The sequence below is a fragment of the Somniosus microcephalus genome, chromosome 2 (genome assembly GCF_052327205.1).
Source record: "Somniosus microcephalus isolate GS21.2 chromosome 2, FLI_Smic_1.0, whole genome shotgun sequence".
Classification (NCBI taxonomy): domain Eukaryota; kingdom Metazoa; phylum Chordata; class Chondrichthyes; order Squaliformes; family Somniosidae; genus Somniosus; species Somniosus microcephalus.
In genome coordinates this window covers 16,884,992-16,901,095 of record NC_140988.1, presented here as the reverse complement: position 1 = coordinate 16,901,095, position 16,104 = coordinate 16,884,992, and the positions used below count along the sequence as shown (strand labels likewise).

Below are 16,104 nucleotides of genomic sequence, written 5' to 3'. Positions count from 1 at the left end.
AGGTGCAGACAAACAGTGTTTTCAGGGCAATGGACAATAGACATTTCCTCAGAAGGGGACCGAGTTAGAATTGCGATGTTTGGAATCTTCAGGCATTTGATGGACTGTTGTTCTTTTTCTGATCTTTTAGCTCATTTCACAATAGTAGGTGTGGGAGTGGTACCTGACGGGTAACGCAATAACTTGTTCCTTCAAAGCAGTGTTGGGTCCCTCAGCAAGAGTCCAAGGACTTTGATCCCAACTGGAGCAACTTCAGCTCAAAACAAATTTTGTTTGTTTTGATTAGAGAGGGAAAAAATATCACATTCAGTTCGTGCTGTGAGCATTTGTGATATCAGAACCAACTGCATGGAATCTGCCAGAACTGGAGCAACACGTGAAGCGTTTCTCAATAGTCTTGCATTGTAGTGGATTGGTAGCAACTTATTGTTAAACCGTTCAAACATATGTGTACTACTTACATGGCAATAGCCACTCCCACTCTCACCTCCAAGTCAGAAGGACGTGGGTTCAAATCCCACTCCAGGGACTTGACCACATAATTGAGGCCAACACTCCAAGTACTGCACTGTCGGAGGTGCTGTCTTTCGAATGTGACGTTGAAGCAAAGCTCTGTCTGCCCTCTCAGGTGGATGTAAAATATTCCATGGTACTATTTTGGGAGATGAGCAGGGGGAGTTCTCCCTGGTGCCCTGGCCAATATTTATCACTAAAACAGATTATCTGGTCATTTATACAAAAGCAAAAAAAACTGCAGATGCTGGAAATCTGAAATAAAAACAGAAAGTGTTGGAAATACTCAGCAGGTCGTTCTGGCAATGTTGGTCAGGATTTTGCTCACCTCGGCGGGTCGGCAGCGGGCGACGTCAGTGGCGGATCCCGACCCCGGTGCTAGCTCCATCCCGCACTGAAATGAATTTCCCCTGATTGGGCTTGTTAAGCCCGCCCAGCGCATTACCCGGCCAATTAGAGGAAGCGGGTCTGGTGACATCATTTGATGACGGGTCATCAGCCGGTTTCCTTAAAGGGACCATGGCCAGCTTTATTTTGACATTTGTGCTGTCAGTGTTCTACCGCATTGAGGTGCTGCAAACACTGACAAGCACTGGACAAAGGTGCACCCAGGCTCTCCCATGACTCCCTCCATATGTTTATAGAGGGAGTCAGCACGCAGGGAGGTCCTCTTCCCTTCCCATAGGCAGAAGAGACCTCCCCAGGAGATCAACACAACCTGGTTGCACATTGCAGAGCTGGGCACAAGCAGGGATGTGGTCAGGAGGAATTGGGTGCAGTGCTACAAATGTTTCAATGATCTCAGTAGATCGCAAAATGTTAGTACAAAGCCACACTCAACCTCATCTTGCTGTGCCTCTCATCACATCCCCATCACTCTGCCTTCCCTACCCTACTCCTGCACATCCTTACTCACACCAACTTACCTTGGACCTCCACCCATCCCTCATTATCACAAACAGCAATGTGATAATGACCAGATAATCTGCTTTTATGTTGATTGAGGGATTAACTCCCCTACTCTTCTTCGAAATAGTGCCATGGGATCTTATACGTCCACCTGAGAGAGCAGATGGGACCTCGGTTTAATGTCCCATCCAAAAGACAGCAACTCTGACAGTGCGGCACTCCCTCAGTACTGCACCGGAGTGTCAGCCTAGATTTTTGTGCTCAAGTCCCTGGAGTGGAACTTGAACCCACAACCTTCTGACTCAGAGGCGAGGGCGCTACCCACTGAGCGATCTGTCAATGGTGAGAGAGGTAATGAGGTCAGACTGGATGTAGACTTGTGTAAAGACTTGCAGCATGGCGAATCTGTTGTGTAAATGCAGTGCGGAAGAGCTTGTGACTGAGGGAAGATATCTCTGTAAGGTGGGAGCTTTTACTTTACATTTGAAGCTGTCAACTCAACAACTGATTCAATGGCCACTGAACTCCTGCCTCAGCTTGACAGATGTGGTCCATGACCAGCGTGGACCCCATGGGCGAGCTGTCAAATGCAAAAGGTAAGCTGAAAATCATTCTTAAGTGGTTCTAAACAAGTCACTAATTACCTGAATTGGGTCGCCCACCGCTGTGTGTCAAGTCTGATCAGCGCTGACAGACCCAACATCGGGAAAGGCGCATGGCGGTGGGTTCACAATGGGCTCCCGACCCGCTGTGAAAAAAACTTTCCCCAATCCGCCACCGATCGCGCCAGCTGACCCCCCCCCCCCTGCAAAATTACGGCCGTTACCTCGGTTTCTCTCTCCGCAGATGCTGCCTGACCTAATGAGTATTTCCAGCATTTTCTGTTTTTATATCTGGTCATTTATCACATTGCTGTTTGTGGGAGCTTGCTGTGCGCAAATTGGCTGCCGCATTTCCTACATTACAACAGTGACTACACTTCAAAAAGTACTTCATTGGCTGTAAAGCGCTTTGGGACTTCCTGAGGTCATGGAAAACACAATATAAATGCAATGTCTTAACATGCTTTGAAATCAGCTGTTTGTGAGCTGTGTAACATACCAGCATTCGTATCAAAGTGTTGGGTAAAATAAACAGCTTCTAATTCTTTCCACCTCTGCTGCTCTCCCCAAAATAAAAAATGTTTGACATTTACTTTTGTTGGAACTTGTTAAGTAAAAGGATTGATGGATGCACACTGTCAGCCGCACAGAGCAGGAAGATCCCAGGTTTGGTCTCTGCTCCGTGGCGAGCCAGGGCATGCAATAGGGGCACGGCAATTGGCCTCAGTGCCATGAACTAGGGAGGGAATGATCAGTCAAAGTTGCCTCTCCTGTTTGCCATCCAGTGACTCCTGCTGCAATGACATTCATCACATTTAAAAAGTACTTGGATGTGCACTTGAAGTGTCGTAACCTACAAGGCTACGGACCTAGTGCTGGAAAGTGGGATTAGGCTGGATAGCTCTTTGTCGGCCGGCACAGACAAGATGGGCCGAATAGCCTCCTTCTGTGCTGTAAAGTTCTATGATTCTATGAATGAGTACAGGTATGGACCTCAGGTGAGTACAGGTATGGGCCTCAGGTGAGTACAAATATGGACCTCAGGTGAGTACAGGTATGCACCTCAGGTGAGTACAAATATGGACCTCAGGTGAGTACAGGTATGGACCTCAGGTGAGTACAGGTATGGACCTCAGGTGAGTACAGGTATGCACCTCAGGTGAGTACAGGTATGGACCTCAGGTGAGTACAGGTATGGACCTCAGGTGAGTACAGGTATGGACCTCAGGTGAGTACAGGTATGCACCTCAGGTGAGTACAGGTATGGACCTCAGGTGAGTACAGGTATGGACCTCAGGTGAGTACAGGTATGGACCTCAGGTGAGTACAGGTATGGACCTCGGGTGAGTACAGGTATGCACCTCGGGTGAGTACAGGTATGCACCTCAGGTGAGTACAGGTATGGACCTCAGGTGAGCACTGATACTCTCCATGGTAAATTTCCTATCTACACTCACTGCCGAGGTTCACATTTGAAGAATGGTCACTTGAAGGGGCACTGGAGGATAGTCACTGTTGTTCCAACCATATCTCTGAGAGTCAATGACTTGAGGGCAGGAGTACAGAAATATAAAATAAGTTGACAGGAGGTCTATGCAAATACATTAAAAAACCTATTTGCACAGAAATAAGAGAGGGAAGAAGGGAAACTAAGAACTTCCACTCTTCCTGTGCTCCCTGCGGACAATTCAAGAGTAATATTGTAGAGAAGTGGGAACGGGTTGCCTGTTTCCTTTATTGGATGGGAAATGGTGAATGTAGGAAGAGGGGAAGAAGAGAAGGGATGAAACAAACAACTTACAACAGAAAGGACTAAAATGTCCACGGAGGCAGCACTTAGATTTGTTACAATCGTCGAAACTCAAGATGTTCAGAAGGATTTTGTGACCCAAGAGCCACCATTTTGAAACATGGACAACCATAGAGCTGTTGAAACCACAAAATGCAGATTCAGCCCCTCGAGCCTGTTCCACCATTCAATTAGATCATGGCTGATCTGTATCTTAACTCCATTTACCCACCTTGGTTCCATATCCCTTAATACCCTTGCCTAACAAAAATCGTATCAATCTCAGTTTGAAATTTTCAATTGATCTAGCCTCGACAGCTTTTTGGGGGAGAGAGTTCCAGATTTCCACTACCCTTTATGTGAAGAAGTGCATTCTGACATCACCCTGAACAGCCTAGCTCTAATTTTAAGGTTAAACCCCCTTGTTGTGGACCCCCCACCAGAGGAAATAGTTTCTCTTTATCTCCCCTATCCTTGCATCATTTTAAACCGCTCATCCCTTAGTTCTCTATACTACAAGCCTAGTCTATGCAACCTGTCTTCATAATTTAATCCAAGACCAATATATCCTTCCTGTGGTGTGGTGCCCAGAACTGAACGCAATGCTCCAGATACGGTCTAACCAGAACTTTATACAACTGTTGCATAACTTCCAACCCTTTATATTCCAGCCCCTTGGCGATAAAGGCAAACATCCCATTAGCCTTTTTGATTATTTTTTGTACCTGTCCACTAGGTTTTAGTGATTTCTGCACATGGACTTCTAAATCTCTCTGCTCCTCCATCGTTCCTAGTTGCTCACCATTTAGAAAGTACTCTGATCGATCTTTCTTAGGTCCTAATTGGAAGACCTCACACTTCCCAACACTGAACTCCATCAGCCACAGTTTTGCTGACTCAAATATCGATGTCACTCTGCAACTTTCTGCTCCCATCTACACGACTTACTGTGCCACCTAACTTGGTGTCGTCAGCAACAAAACAGCCAACTCATTGATAAATATAGTGAAAAGCTGAGGCCCTTAACAAATTCCACTTCTTAGTAAAGAACGGTAATGTCAAATTAAATGTTAAACTACAAGCTATCCCGCTATTTTTTTACCTTTAAATGTGGGCTTAATGTACTCTTAAGAAACAGATGTTAGGTTTTTTTCCGCCAAATCGAGATAGATGGACCCACCAAAATCATTTGGCTTTTTTTGGTCTTCAAATTTTCATTCAGCTGTACAAAACTTCCACTCTATCTCGTGTCATTGTACACGACAAGATACCTGCATACACATACATCAACAGTATTACACTCTTCAATGGTATTAATCTTTAATGGGGGCCGTGGTCATTCTTTGATGGGGAGCTCAGGTGAGCAGCGAGGTTTGGTCAAGGGCCTCATTGGGCAATATGTTGGGGTCTCCATGGACACTTAGGAGGGCAATGGGGTGCTGGAACCTCCCATTCATCAGTTGCCCTCTGGTGTTGGGTCCACTGGGAGGGGTTGGATGGAGTAAAGGGGCTGACTGAGCTACTGGCTTTAAAGTACTGCAGCATAGAGGTTTGGTGATAATCTTCTTCTTCCTCTTAGGCAGTCCCTCGGGAACCGAGGATGACTTGCTTCCACATTAAAAATGAGTTTGCAGGTGACTGATGAGTCCAATGCGGGACCTACAGTCTCTGTCACAGGTGGGGCAGACGGTGGTTGAAGGGGCGGGTGGGTGGGGTGCTTGGGCTGACGTGCGCTCCTTGCGCTGCCTGCACTTGGCTTCCGCTTGCTCCCGGCGAAGAGACTCGAGGTGTTCGGCGCCTTCCCCGGATGCTTCTCCTCCACTTTGTGCGGTCTTGGGCCAGGGATTCCCAGGTGTCGGTGGGGATGTTACACTTTTTCAAGTCCGATTGCGGTAATTACAGAGGAGTTTCCCTGCTGTCTGCCACAGGGAAAGTCATTGCAAGAATCCTCCTCAATCGCCTTCTCCCAGTGGCCGAAGAGTTCCTCCCAGAGTCGCAATGCGGATTCCGCCCACTAAGGGGCACAATGGACATGATCTTCACCGCACGTCAATTACAAGAGAAATGCAGGGAACAGCACCAACCACTGTACATGGCCTTTGGTGATAATGGGCCAGAAATTAGGTTCGGGGGCTTGCCGCGCGTGCAAGCCCCCGATGTGCACTTACCCGGCGCGCTGACATTTCAATCCTGGCCCGCATTGCATTTCCTGTCACTGGCCCGCTTCAGGTCCTGCCGCGCTGTGCGTGCATGACCCAGCGGCGTACTTAGTGTGATGAGCCGGCTGGGATCACGTGAGCACTGGGCAACCAATGAGAGGTTGCAAAAGTTCATTCATGAGTTTGATAGTAAGAACTGTCAAACTCATGAAAACTCCTGGCCCCAAAACACTACTTAAACCTGAAAGAAAATTTAAAAAAACATCGCACTACTTAAATGAACTATAAATAATTGTAAAAAACTATTTTAAACAAGAATTTTAAATTTTGAAAAAAATTATTGTATAAAAAATCGGGGCTAAAAATACACTTACCTTACTGTAAAGTCTTCAAAAATAATGAACCTGTGGAAAAATTTTCTAATTTTACTTAATAGACCACTTACCTGTTAAAAGTAAGTACTTACGGCTGCTTTTTCCACGCGTAAAAACCGGAGTCTTTTCCCCACGAGCAACTCTTCAAAAAAAAAAGGAAGTTCAGCGCGCACGCGCTACCTGAAACCTCGCACGCGTTCCGCCTCTTAACCCCTTGGGTCAGAGGAGAGGAAATGCCGGTTTTCCCCGCATGCGCTGTGCATGCTGAAAACCGGCAATTCCTCTGGGCCCACACGTGAGTACCCCGTCCGTACTCACGCGTTGGGACAGGAATTACTGGCCCAATAGTTGGCTGTTGACTGACCACAAGTTGAAGGTTTTAATTTTCAGGGCTGTCGCTTAAATCTGCCTGCCCCAATTGACTGTTTTCTTGGTAGGAATACCAGATTGAGCATCATGTGGGAGTGAGGTGTTTACCGTTACCTATCTTAGAGAACTGTCTCCATTACCTATCTTAGCCCTGCCAGAGTCGTGTCTCTCAAGTAGCCACTCTTGGAGTGACTACTCATTTCAGGTGGGTGTTCAGATCAATGTAAAGTTCTGACTTAGCTTCAAACTCCTCCCCTGTGAAATTCAGGTTCCGAGTAAGGTTGCCAACCCTCCAGAATTGCCCTGGAGACTCCAGGAATTGAAGATTAATCTCCAGGTCACTGCTGTGAGCAACACCCGGGAGAAAAAAAAATCACAGGAGCGTCAAAAGAGATGTGTTTTTTTCCACTTTCTTTTGAAAATTTTCATTTCTTAGTTACAAAAATACCGAACATTGGAAAAAGGCCGTTTGAAGTACACGTAGAACCCCCTTTTAAAAAAAGAAAGAAAATACTTTCATCTATACAGTGCCTTTCATAGCCTCAGGATGTCCCAAAGCGCTTTACAACCAACGAAATCATTTTGAAGTGTAGTCACTGTTGTAATGTGGGAAACGCAGCAGCCAATTTGCACGCAGCAAGCTCCCACAAACAGCAATGAGATAATGACCAGATAATCTGTTTTAGTGATGTTGGTTGAGGGATAAATATTGGCCCCAGGACACCGGGGAGAACTCCCCCTGCTCTTCTTTGAAGTAGTGCCATGGGATCTCTTATGCCCTCTTGAGAGGGCAGGTAGGGCCTCGGTTTAATGTCTCAACGGAAAGACTGCACCTCCGACAAAAACCCTCATTCGTCACGACCCTGGACATAGTGCATACTGATAGTAATACTGCAGTCGGATTCTCACTATATTTCCTTGGTCCTCTTGTTTCGGAAGCCTGAACATGTGGAAACGGCAGAGCCTGTGAGTGACCAGGGTCACCAACCCAGCTCAGATTGGAATTCTGAATTAGAACTGGGCCCTCCACTGTTGGAAAACCCATATAATCTGTGCTGGGTTAGCTGACCTCAGGCGGAGTGGCAGTAGGGGAGCTTCTGTTGTCCTGAGCACCACTGGGTTGTGGTGGGGGGGGGCAAGGGTTTCCAGCTCTTGATTGCTATCCAGTTGCCCCGGCTGGGAGTGAGCATGAATGGATGTGGGGTGAGGTCACCATAGACTCGGGTGCGAAGCTTCCTGTGGTTGAATAGCCCGTCGCCGCTCACCATCTAGAGCAGCGGTTCCCAACCTTTTCCTTTATGCGGACCACTACCTCGTCATCAAAAGCTTTTCAGGACCACAATGTTTATCGAATGTGATACATACGAGGTACACGTGATTATATTATTACATTATCCTAATTTTTTTTCACGGACCACCTGCAGTACCCTCGCGGACCACTGGTGGTCCGCGGACAACAGATTGGGAACCGCTGATCTAGAGGAACAGCCAGTTGGACAAAGGCACACGGGAGCACCCTTTCCATGTGGAACTGTATCCCAGCAAACACCTCCAGGTAAAATCTAATGGAAAAAGTAGGTTCAGAAAATCCTATATTGCGCTTTTCCTCCGCTTGCAGGGGAGTCCAGAACTAGGGGCCATCAGTGTAAGATAGTCACTAATAAATCCAACCGGGAATTCAGGCAAAACTTCTTTCCCAAGAGAGTGATTAGAATGTGGAACAAGGAGTAGTTGAGGTGAATAGCATAGATGCAGTTAAGGGGAAGCTAGATAAACACATGAGGGAGAAAGGAATAAAAGGATATGTTGATGGAGTTAGATGAAGAGGGCTGGGAGGAGGCTCGTGTGGAGCATAAACACCGGCACGGACCAGCTGGGCCGAATGGCTGTAAATACTATGTATGTAATATTATGTAACACACTTCTTGTACAGTTCCCAAAGACAGATTTATTGGAGGCTGGGGTGGCAGGGGGCGGTTGGTGGGAATTGGATAATGTATTTATTTCCCTTTGTCATTGTGGAACCTCTTTTTGTGCAGGGGATTTACTTCATGGTGGTCTGCTTTAATGTTTATTCAGTATCCCGTGCTTGAATCATGGAAGATGAACAAACAAACGTCAAGTAATGAAAGGTTTGCATTTAGAAAATGGGACGTTCTCACAGCAGCTCCTCCATTCCTTTTGGGTTATTCTCACATTTACCTTGCATGCATTGCGCATGTTGAGCAGGTACTTCACCCTGAATGATGAACGGTGCCCACCGAACGGTGCCCACTCAAAGACCCACACAAGTGTTACTGGGCACCTTAGTGTTACTGGGTAATTTTGAAACTGGGCACCAGAGTAGTTAAACAAACTCCTTTTTGCTCTTAATCCTTGTATTATTCATGCTCCACCTCAGTGCTATGCACTAGCTTTGAGGAGTTAAATACTAGCAGAAAAAGAGATAGCTTCCCCCCCCCCGCCGACCCCCTCCAGAAAGAAACAAAAAGAGATTATCAAAAAACTGTTCAATTCTTTGTGACTTCACCTTGCTGAGAGGGGGATACATTCCCCCCTAGCTCGCCCCACATGTATGGTAGAGATCTGCCCCTCCAAAAATTATCATAAGTCTTACTGACTAATGACACTCTGACCTTTCGGTGTAACATTCCTACTATATACAGCATCCCATGCACTCGAGTGTAAGATATTCATCTTGCACTTTCAAACAGAGTCGTAACTCACTAGTGACAAGACTGGTCGTGAGTCATTTAGTGACTGCATACATTAGGCAAAAAAGAATCATTCTTCATACAATATTGAAAATAAATATTAAACGGTGTTTTTATAGGTTTTAACCAGGCTGATCCAATTTACTCTGTTCCCAGTTATACTGCGACATTGCATCGAGAATTGGAGCACGCATCCCTGTAGCCTAGCGACCACCAGGAGACAACAGCTGGGGCCAGGGATTATGAGCGGTGTTGACAGGACAGCGACGTAATATATCCTGCTGTTGAGATGTCAGCATTTGTTTTAAATCACCACTGACATAATAAATGGCCGTCCCATAAATACATGGACCCTATATAACTCCTCTCTGATAACATGCCTCTGTGAATATCGCAGAGGGAGCGCCGTGTCAGATAGCACGGAGAGTCCTGCTTTTTCCAGGACGGAAGATCAGGCATTAACACCAAGTAAGAATCGCATCGATGCTGTTACGATTTACTGCCCGCAAAACAGGGCACCATCATCTCTCGGGGTCTGTCTACATCTCTAGGTCAAAAAGAAAAAAGACTTGCATTTTTATAGCGCCTCAGAACGCCCCAAAGCACTTTACACCCAACGAAGTCGTTTTGAAGTGTAGTCACTGTTGTAATGTAGGAAACGCGGCAGCCAATTTGTGCACAGCAAGCTCCCACAAACAGCAAAATTGATCATGACCAGATAATCTGTTTTAGTGATGTTGGTAGAGGGATAAATGTTGGCCAGGACACCAGGTAGAACTCCCCCACTCTTCTTCGAAATAGCGCCATGGGATCTTTTACACTCACCTGAGAGAGCAGACGAAGCCTCGGTTTAACATCTCATCCAAAAGAAGGCACCTCCAACAGTGCAGCACTTACTCAGTACCCTTAAGGAGTGTTGGAGTAGATTATGTGCCCAAGTCTCTGGAGTGGGACGTGAACCCACAATCTTCAGACTCGGAGGCAAGGGCGCTATCACTGAGCCACTGCTGACACCTGTCATGGAGGTCACTTTACACCTGTCATGGAGGTCACTTTATGCTTCACATACCCTGTCTTCAAGCCATGAATTAACAAGATTATTGTAAGAAATATGTTAAGCTAACCTTTCAGTGGGTACGTTACTCGACATAGTCTCTGCATTAACGGGATGAAAGCTGGAAAACAAATATCCAGAGAATTCCAAAGCCTTTTTAGGAGGTTGGCCTTGATTTTGTCAACAAGCCACATTCCAGTACATTTATACACACACATACACACATACACACATACCACTATTAGAACTCTCTGAAACACATAACATGGGTCACAAGGGAAATTTATTTTTTTGTTGGTCAGGACGACACTGTTTACTCAGAAGTAACCATTCACATTAATGAGCAACAAGGGCTGCCCTCAATCCGGTTGTCAATTGGTTCTCACGGGCAGGTCGTTCAGCATTCGCCGAGACCGCACCTTGTTCTCTGATTCTCAGTGATAATCGCCCAGTCCAAAGCAGGAGTTTACTGCCATCCAGTTAGAATAAGTGCATTTGTCATTGTGAAGTATGTCTCTGTGAGGAACTCTGGCTTTGCAATATATCATGCATGCAAACCGTATCAGCCTCAATTCATGCCTGTGGGAGGCAGCAATCGCCCCATTTGCTGACACACCCTCTTTACTGTTCCCATTATTAGCTAGCACACAATGTTTCTGTGCCTTCTAAAATATTCCACGAGAATCTTATAGAACAGCCTCACTGCAATAATTCGTCTGCTTTCAATTTTAAGTCAATTATTTTATTGGACTACGGTTTTTAAAAAAAAGGGAGGAACCTGGATTTTTATGAATTGAGAAACCCGACCTTGAAATTGACAGCGAAAGCTCACAGTGAAGGCGCTTTGTGTCTGAAATTAGAACGCTGGCATTAAACGAGTTAGTACTGAGGATTTATTGTGCCCTCTTATTGCTGTGCAGTAACTGCAATTTAGTGACTGGGCAAATTAAGTTCTACCCTGCTGCATACAAAGTCTCAGAGAGCTGCTCCTCTCAACGGCAGTATATAAAAAAAACCTTCACCTGTAGAAGCACTGGCTCCTGTGCGATAAGGCCATTGCACTGTCACCAGTGATGTACCCGATACATGAGCTATGGGGAAAGAGCGGGGGAGTGGGACTCATTGGATAGCTCTTTCAAAGAGCCGGCACAGGCACGATGGGCCAAATGGCTCCCTTCTTTGCTTTATGATTCTATGATACATAACTCCCCACCGCTACTGGGGTATGTGAGTGAGAAAGGCCTTTCGGGGCTATGAAAGCTGTATGACGAAATACTGATCTAAGATTAATCCTAATTAAGTGTTACTGATGGGGTTTAAACATATTACATATTGCCCCCCTCTCCCCAGCCCGACAACCACCTCCTCGCCAGGGGTATTAGTGTGTTATTCTTCACTAGTGACTGCGGGATTACCAGCAGGGCACATTAACATTAACAAAAATGCCATCAGTTTCGATCAACTGGGACTTCTCATTCCTGAGAATGAGAAATGAGAGTTCACATACACAAATCTTTGAAGGTGGCAGGACAAGTTGATAAGGTTGTTAAAAAAGCACAGGGATCCTGGGCTTGATAAATAGGGGCACAGAGTACAAAAGCAAGGAAGTTATGCAGAACCTTTTTAAATCACTGGTTAGGCCTCAGCTGGAGTATTGTGCCCAGTTCTGGGCACCGCACTTTAGGAAGGATGTCAAGGCCTTGGAGAGGGTGCAGAGATTATTTACTAGAATGGTACTGGGATGAGGGACTTCTATTATGTAGGAAGACTAGAGAAGCTGGGGTTGTTCTCCTTAGAACAGAGAAGGTTAAGGGGATATTAAATAGAGGTGTTCAAAATTATGAAGAGTTTTGATAGAGTAAATAAGGACAAACTGTTTCCACTGGCAGGAGGGTCGGTAACCAGAGGACACAGATTTAATGTAATTGGCAAAAGAACCAGGAGGCGAGATTATAATTTTTTTTTATATGCGAGTTGTTATGATCTGGAACGCACTGCCTGAAAGGGCGGTGGAAGCAGATTCAATAGTAACTTTCAAAAACGAATTAGATAAGGGAAAACAAATGCAGGGCTATGGGAGAAGGAGCAGGAGGGAGTGGGACTAATTGGATCGCTCTTTCAAAGAGCCGGCACAGGCACAATGGGCCGAATGGCCTCCTTCTGTGCTATAAGATTCTGTGAGACTCCACAACTTGTTCACTGCTTCCTTCACTCCTGAGGACTTTCACCACACTTTAGGGGAATTGGCCATGCGATCACTGGAACAGGATCTCTGGAGACATGGCATCACTTCCAGTTTTCTTTTGTGTTGCATGGATCCAAAGCCATAAATCTCAGCTGGACAAATGTGGGAGGGGTATCGCCCATCCCATGGTCTGCCCAAGTGGGGGAATCCCTGTGGTTCTCTGTCCCAAGGCGGACTATGGAGACCGCACCACCTGCCGTCTAACAACTAAATTATAATCACATCTCACTGGCAGAGGCTGATAGTGAGAGATGCTGGGTTCTGCCTGCAGGACACGAAGGGATGGTCTACTTTTTTTTACTTCGAGCATCCCGCCGATTTAAAACAGGCCACCTCTTCCTAGGACACTGCAATATGCAGTCTTAAAATATACTCGGAATTTTTTTTTTTAATAACCTGCAGTTTATTCAAGGTGACACAGTATGCATTTTAGAGTGAAATAACGGCATGAAGGTTTTGCAAGATAGCAGAGGTCCAAGCAGCCCCTTGCGTGTAAAAGCCCAGCAGGATAGGAATGCCCTCAGCAACTCAACACCAGGCAAGCAAGTGCAAAGGCAAACTTCATCTAGACTTCGTGAGAAACAAAGAATATTGTATAAAAGCCAGTTACCATCCACATTAAACGCCCCAGGAGTAATGTGTAAACCCCTCACCTGTACGGATTCATGAGTAAAATGCCCCCCCGACATGATGTATAAATGCCCCAGTGCAGCTGTGTAAACGCCCCTTGGTAATATGCAAACGCTGACTGGGCTTTGGTTTGTGTAAAAGCTTCCTTGATACGACGTTACACCGACTGTGTTTAAAAGCTTGGGTTCTGTCAAAAGCCCCAACCTGTGGCTAGTTGCAGGGGCAGTGCAGAAAGGGTTAATTCGGGGACAGGTTGCATAAATTAGTTCTGTATTCCCATCAGTATAGACGATGGAGGAGTGATCTGATCGAGGTGTTTAAACATGTTAAAATGGTTTGATGGTGCAGATATAGAAAGAAAGACTTGCATTTATATAGCGCCTTTCACGACCTCAGTGCTACCCACTGCGCCGCGGCTGAGAAACTATTTCCTCTGATGGGGGGATTCAAGAACACGGGGGGACAATCTTAAAATTAGAGCTAGGCCACTCAAGATTGAAATCTGGAAGCACTTTTTTCACACAAAGGGTCGTGGAAATCTGGGACTCTCTCCCCCAAAAGGCTGTGGATGCTGAGGGTCAATTGGAGTTTTCAGGATGGAGGTCGATAGATTTTTGTTGGGTAAAGGTATCGAGGGCTACGGAGCAAAGGCAGGAAAATGGAGTTGAGGTGCTGATGAGCTGCGATCTAATTGAATGGTGCAACAGGCTGGAGGGGCTGAATGATCCTAATGTTACCATGTTACTAAAGGTCCTAACATCAGTGTGCAGGAACCCAGCTCTTAAAAGCCCCAGAACTGTGTAAAAGCCCCAGCTCCGTGCAAACTCTCCCGCAGCAGTACTGAAAACAAGAGCTCTGTCTGAAAGTGGTGTTGATGATATTTGTGCGCTCGCCCCTCTGAGGGTAGACAGTGTGTGCGATAGCCACTTTGATTGTGTGCTGTTTAACACACTCTCTTTGACTGTTTTTGAGTCTTTGTCGTGGGTAGTATCCTTTAGTGCTGAGAGCTCTAGCTCTCTGTATTGCCGCTTGACAGTATTTGAATGCCCCAGCACTGTAACTAACGCCTCATTTCCAGTGTGCAGAAGACCCTGCAAGCTTCGTATAAAATACCCTTCAGTGGTATTTCAATCCCCAAACGTTTAACTCTCTTGGTGTTTTGAAGCCCCCAGCTGTATGCAATTGTCCCTTTGGTAATTCATACAAGCCTCAGTTGTATAAAAGCCCTTGGGTGTGTGTGTAAAAACCCCAGGCTGTGTGTGTGTAAAAGCCCCGGCTGTGTGTAAAAACACCAGACATGTGCAAAAGCTCCACTATGACTGAAAGCCCTTGATTAGCTCGCTGTGTGCAAAAATCCCGACTAACTGTGTCTAAAAGCCCCCGGCTGTGTGTGTGTGTAAAAGCCCCAGGCTGTGTGTGTGTGTAAAAGCCCCAGGCTGTGTGTAAAAGCCCCGGCTGTGTGTAAAAGCCCCACGCTGTGTGTGAAAGTGTGTGTGTGTGTAAAAGCCCCCGGCTGTGTGTGTGTAAAAGCCCCCGGCTGTGTGTGTGTAAAAGCCCCACACTGTGTGTAAAAGCCCCACGCTGTGTGTGAAAGCCCCACGCTGTGTGTGAAAGTGTGTGTGTGTGTGTAAAAGCCCCCGGCTGTGTGTGTGTAAAAGCCCCCGGCTGTGTGTGTGTAAAAGCCCCCGGCTGTGTGTGTGTAAAAGCCCCCGGCTGTGTGTGTGTAAAAGCCCCACACTGTGTGTAAAAGCCCCACAGTGTGTGTGAAAGCCCCACGCTGTGTGTGAAAGTGTGTGTGTGTGTAAAAGCCCCCGGCTGTGTGTAAAAGCCCCCGGCTGTGTGTGTGTAAAAGCCCCACACTGTGTGTAAAAGCCCCACGCTGTGTGTGAAAGCCCCGGCTGTGTGTGTGTAAAAGCCCCCGGCTGTGTGTGTGTAAAAGCCCCCGGCTGTGTGTGTGTAAAAGCCCCCGGCTGTGTGTGTGTAAAAGCCCCAGGCTGTGTGTGTGTAAAAGCCCCGGCTGTGTGTAAAAGCCCCAGGCTGTGTGTAAAAGCCCCACACTGTGTGTAAAAGCCCCGGCTGTGTGTGTAAAAGCCCCACACTGTGTGTAAAAGCCCCGGCTGTGTGTAAAAGCCCCACGCTGTGTGTGAAAGCCCCCGGCTGTGTGTAAAAGCCCCGGCTGTGTGTAAAAGCCCCGGCTGTGTGTAAAAGCCCCGGCTGTGTGTGTAAAAGCCCCGGCTGTGTGTAAAAGCCCCAGGCTGTGTGTAAAAGCCCCAGGCTGTGTGTGAAAGCCCCAGGCTGTGTGTGTGAAAGCCCCAGGCTGTGTGTGTAAAAGCCCCGGCTGTGTGTGTGAAAGCCCCAGGCTGTGTGTGTAAAAGCCCCAGGCTGTGTGTGTGAAAGCCCCAGGCTGTGTGTGTAAAAGCCCCGGCTGTGTGTAAAAGCCCCACACTGTGTGTAAAAGCCCCGGCTGTGTGTAAAAGCCCCGGCTGTGTGTAAAAGCCCCACACTGTGTGTAAAAGCCCCGGCTGTGTGTAAAAGCCCCACACTGTGTGTAAAAGCCCCACACTGTGTGTGAAAGCCCCAGGCTGTGTGTGTAAAAGCCCATGCCTGGCAGGTTGCGGTACTCACGCTGGCACTGTCCCCAGGGTCTGCGGTTCCATCCCCAGCAGCAGTCCATCCGAAGCCCATAGCGACACATGCCGCCCGAAATAGAACGATGCTTGCGGGCCCTGGACAGAAAACAAGGTCA

General features: G+C 46.9%; 1 protein-coding gene across 4 annotated transcripts in view; it reads right to left on the bottom strand.

The window, feature by feature from the left end:
- Positions 1–16,104, bottom strand: part of npnta (nephronectin a) — a 102,366-nt gene that overhangs the window by 72,672 nt on the left and 13,590 nt on the right. For 3 of the 4 annotated variants that reach the window (XM_086006899.1, XM_086006875.1, XM_086006884.1), the window contains exons 2-3: positions 15,984–16,084; positions 10,554–10,604 (exon numbers count right to left, since the gene is read on the bottom strand). In XM_086006899.1, coding sequence (XP_085863025.1) covers positions 10,554–10,604; positions 15,984–16,084 — 152 coding nt within the window. The remainder of the gene's footprint in view (positions 1–10,553; positions 10,605–15,983; positions 16,085–16,104) is intronic. The other variant, XM_086006892.1, reaches the window with a different exon arrangement.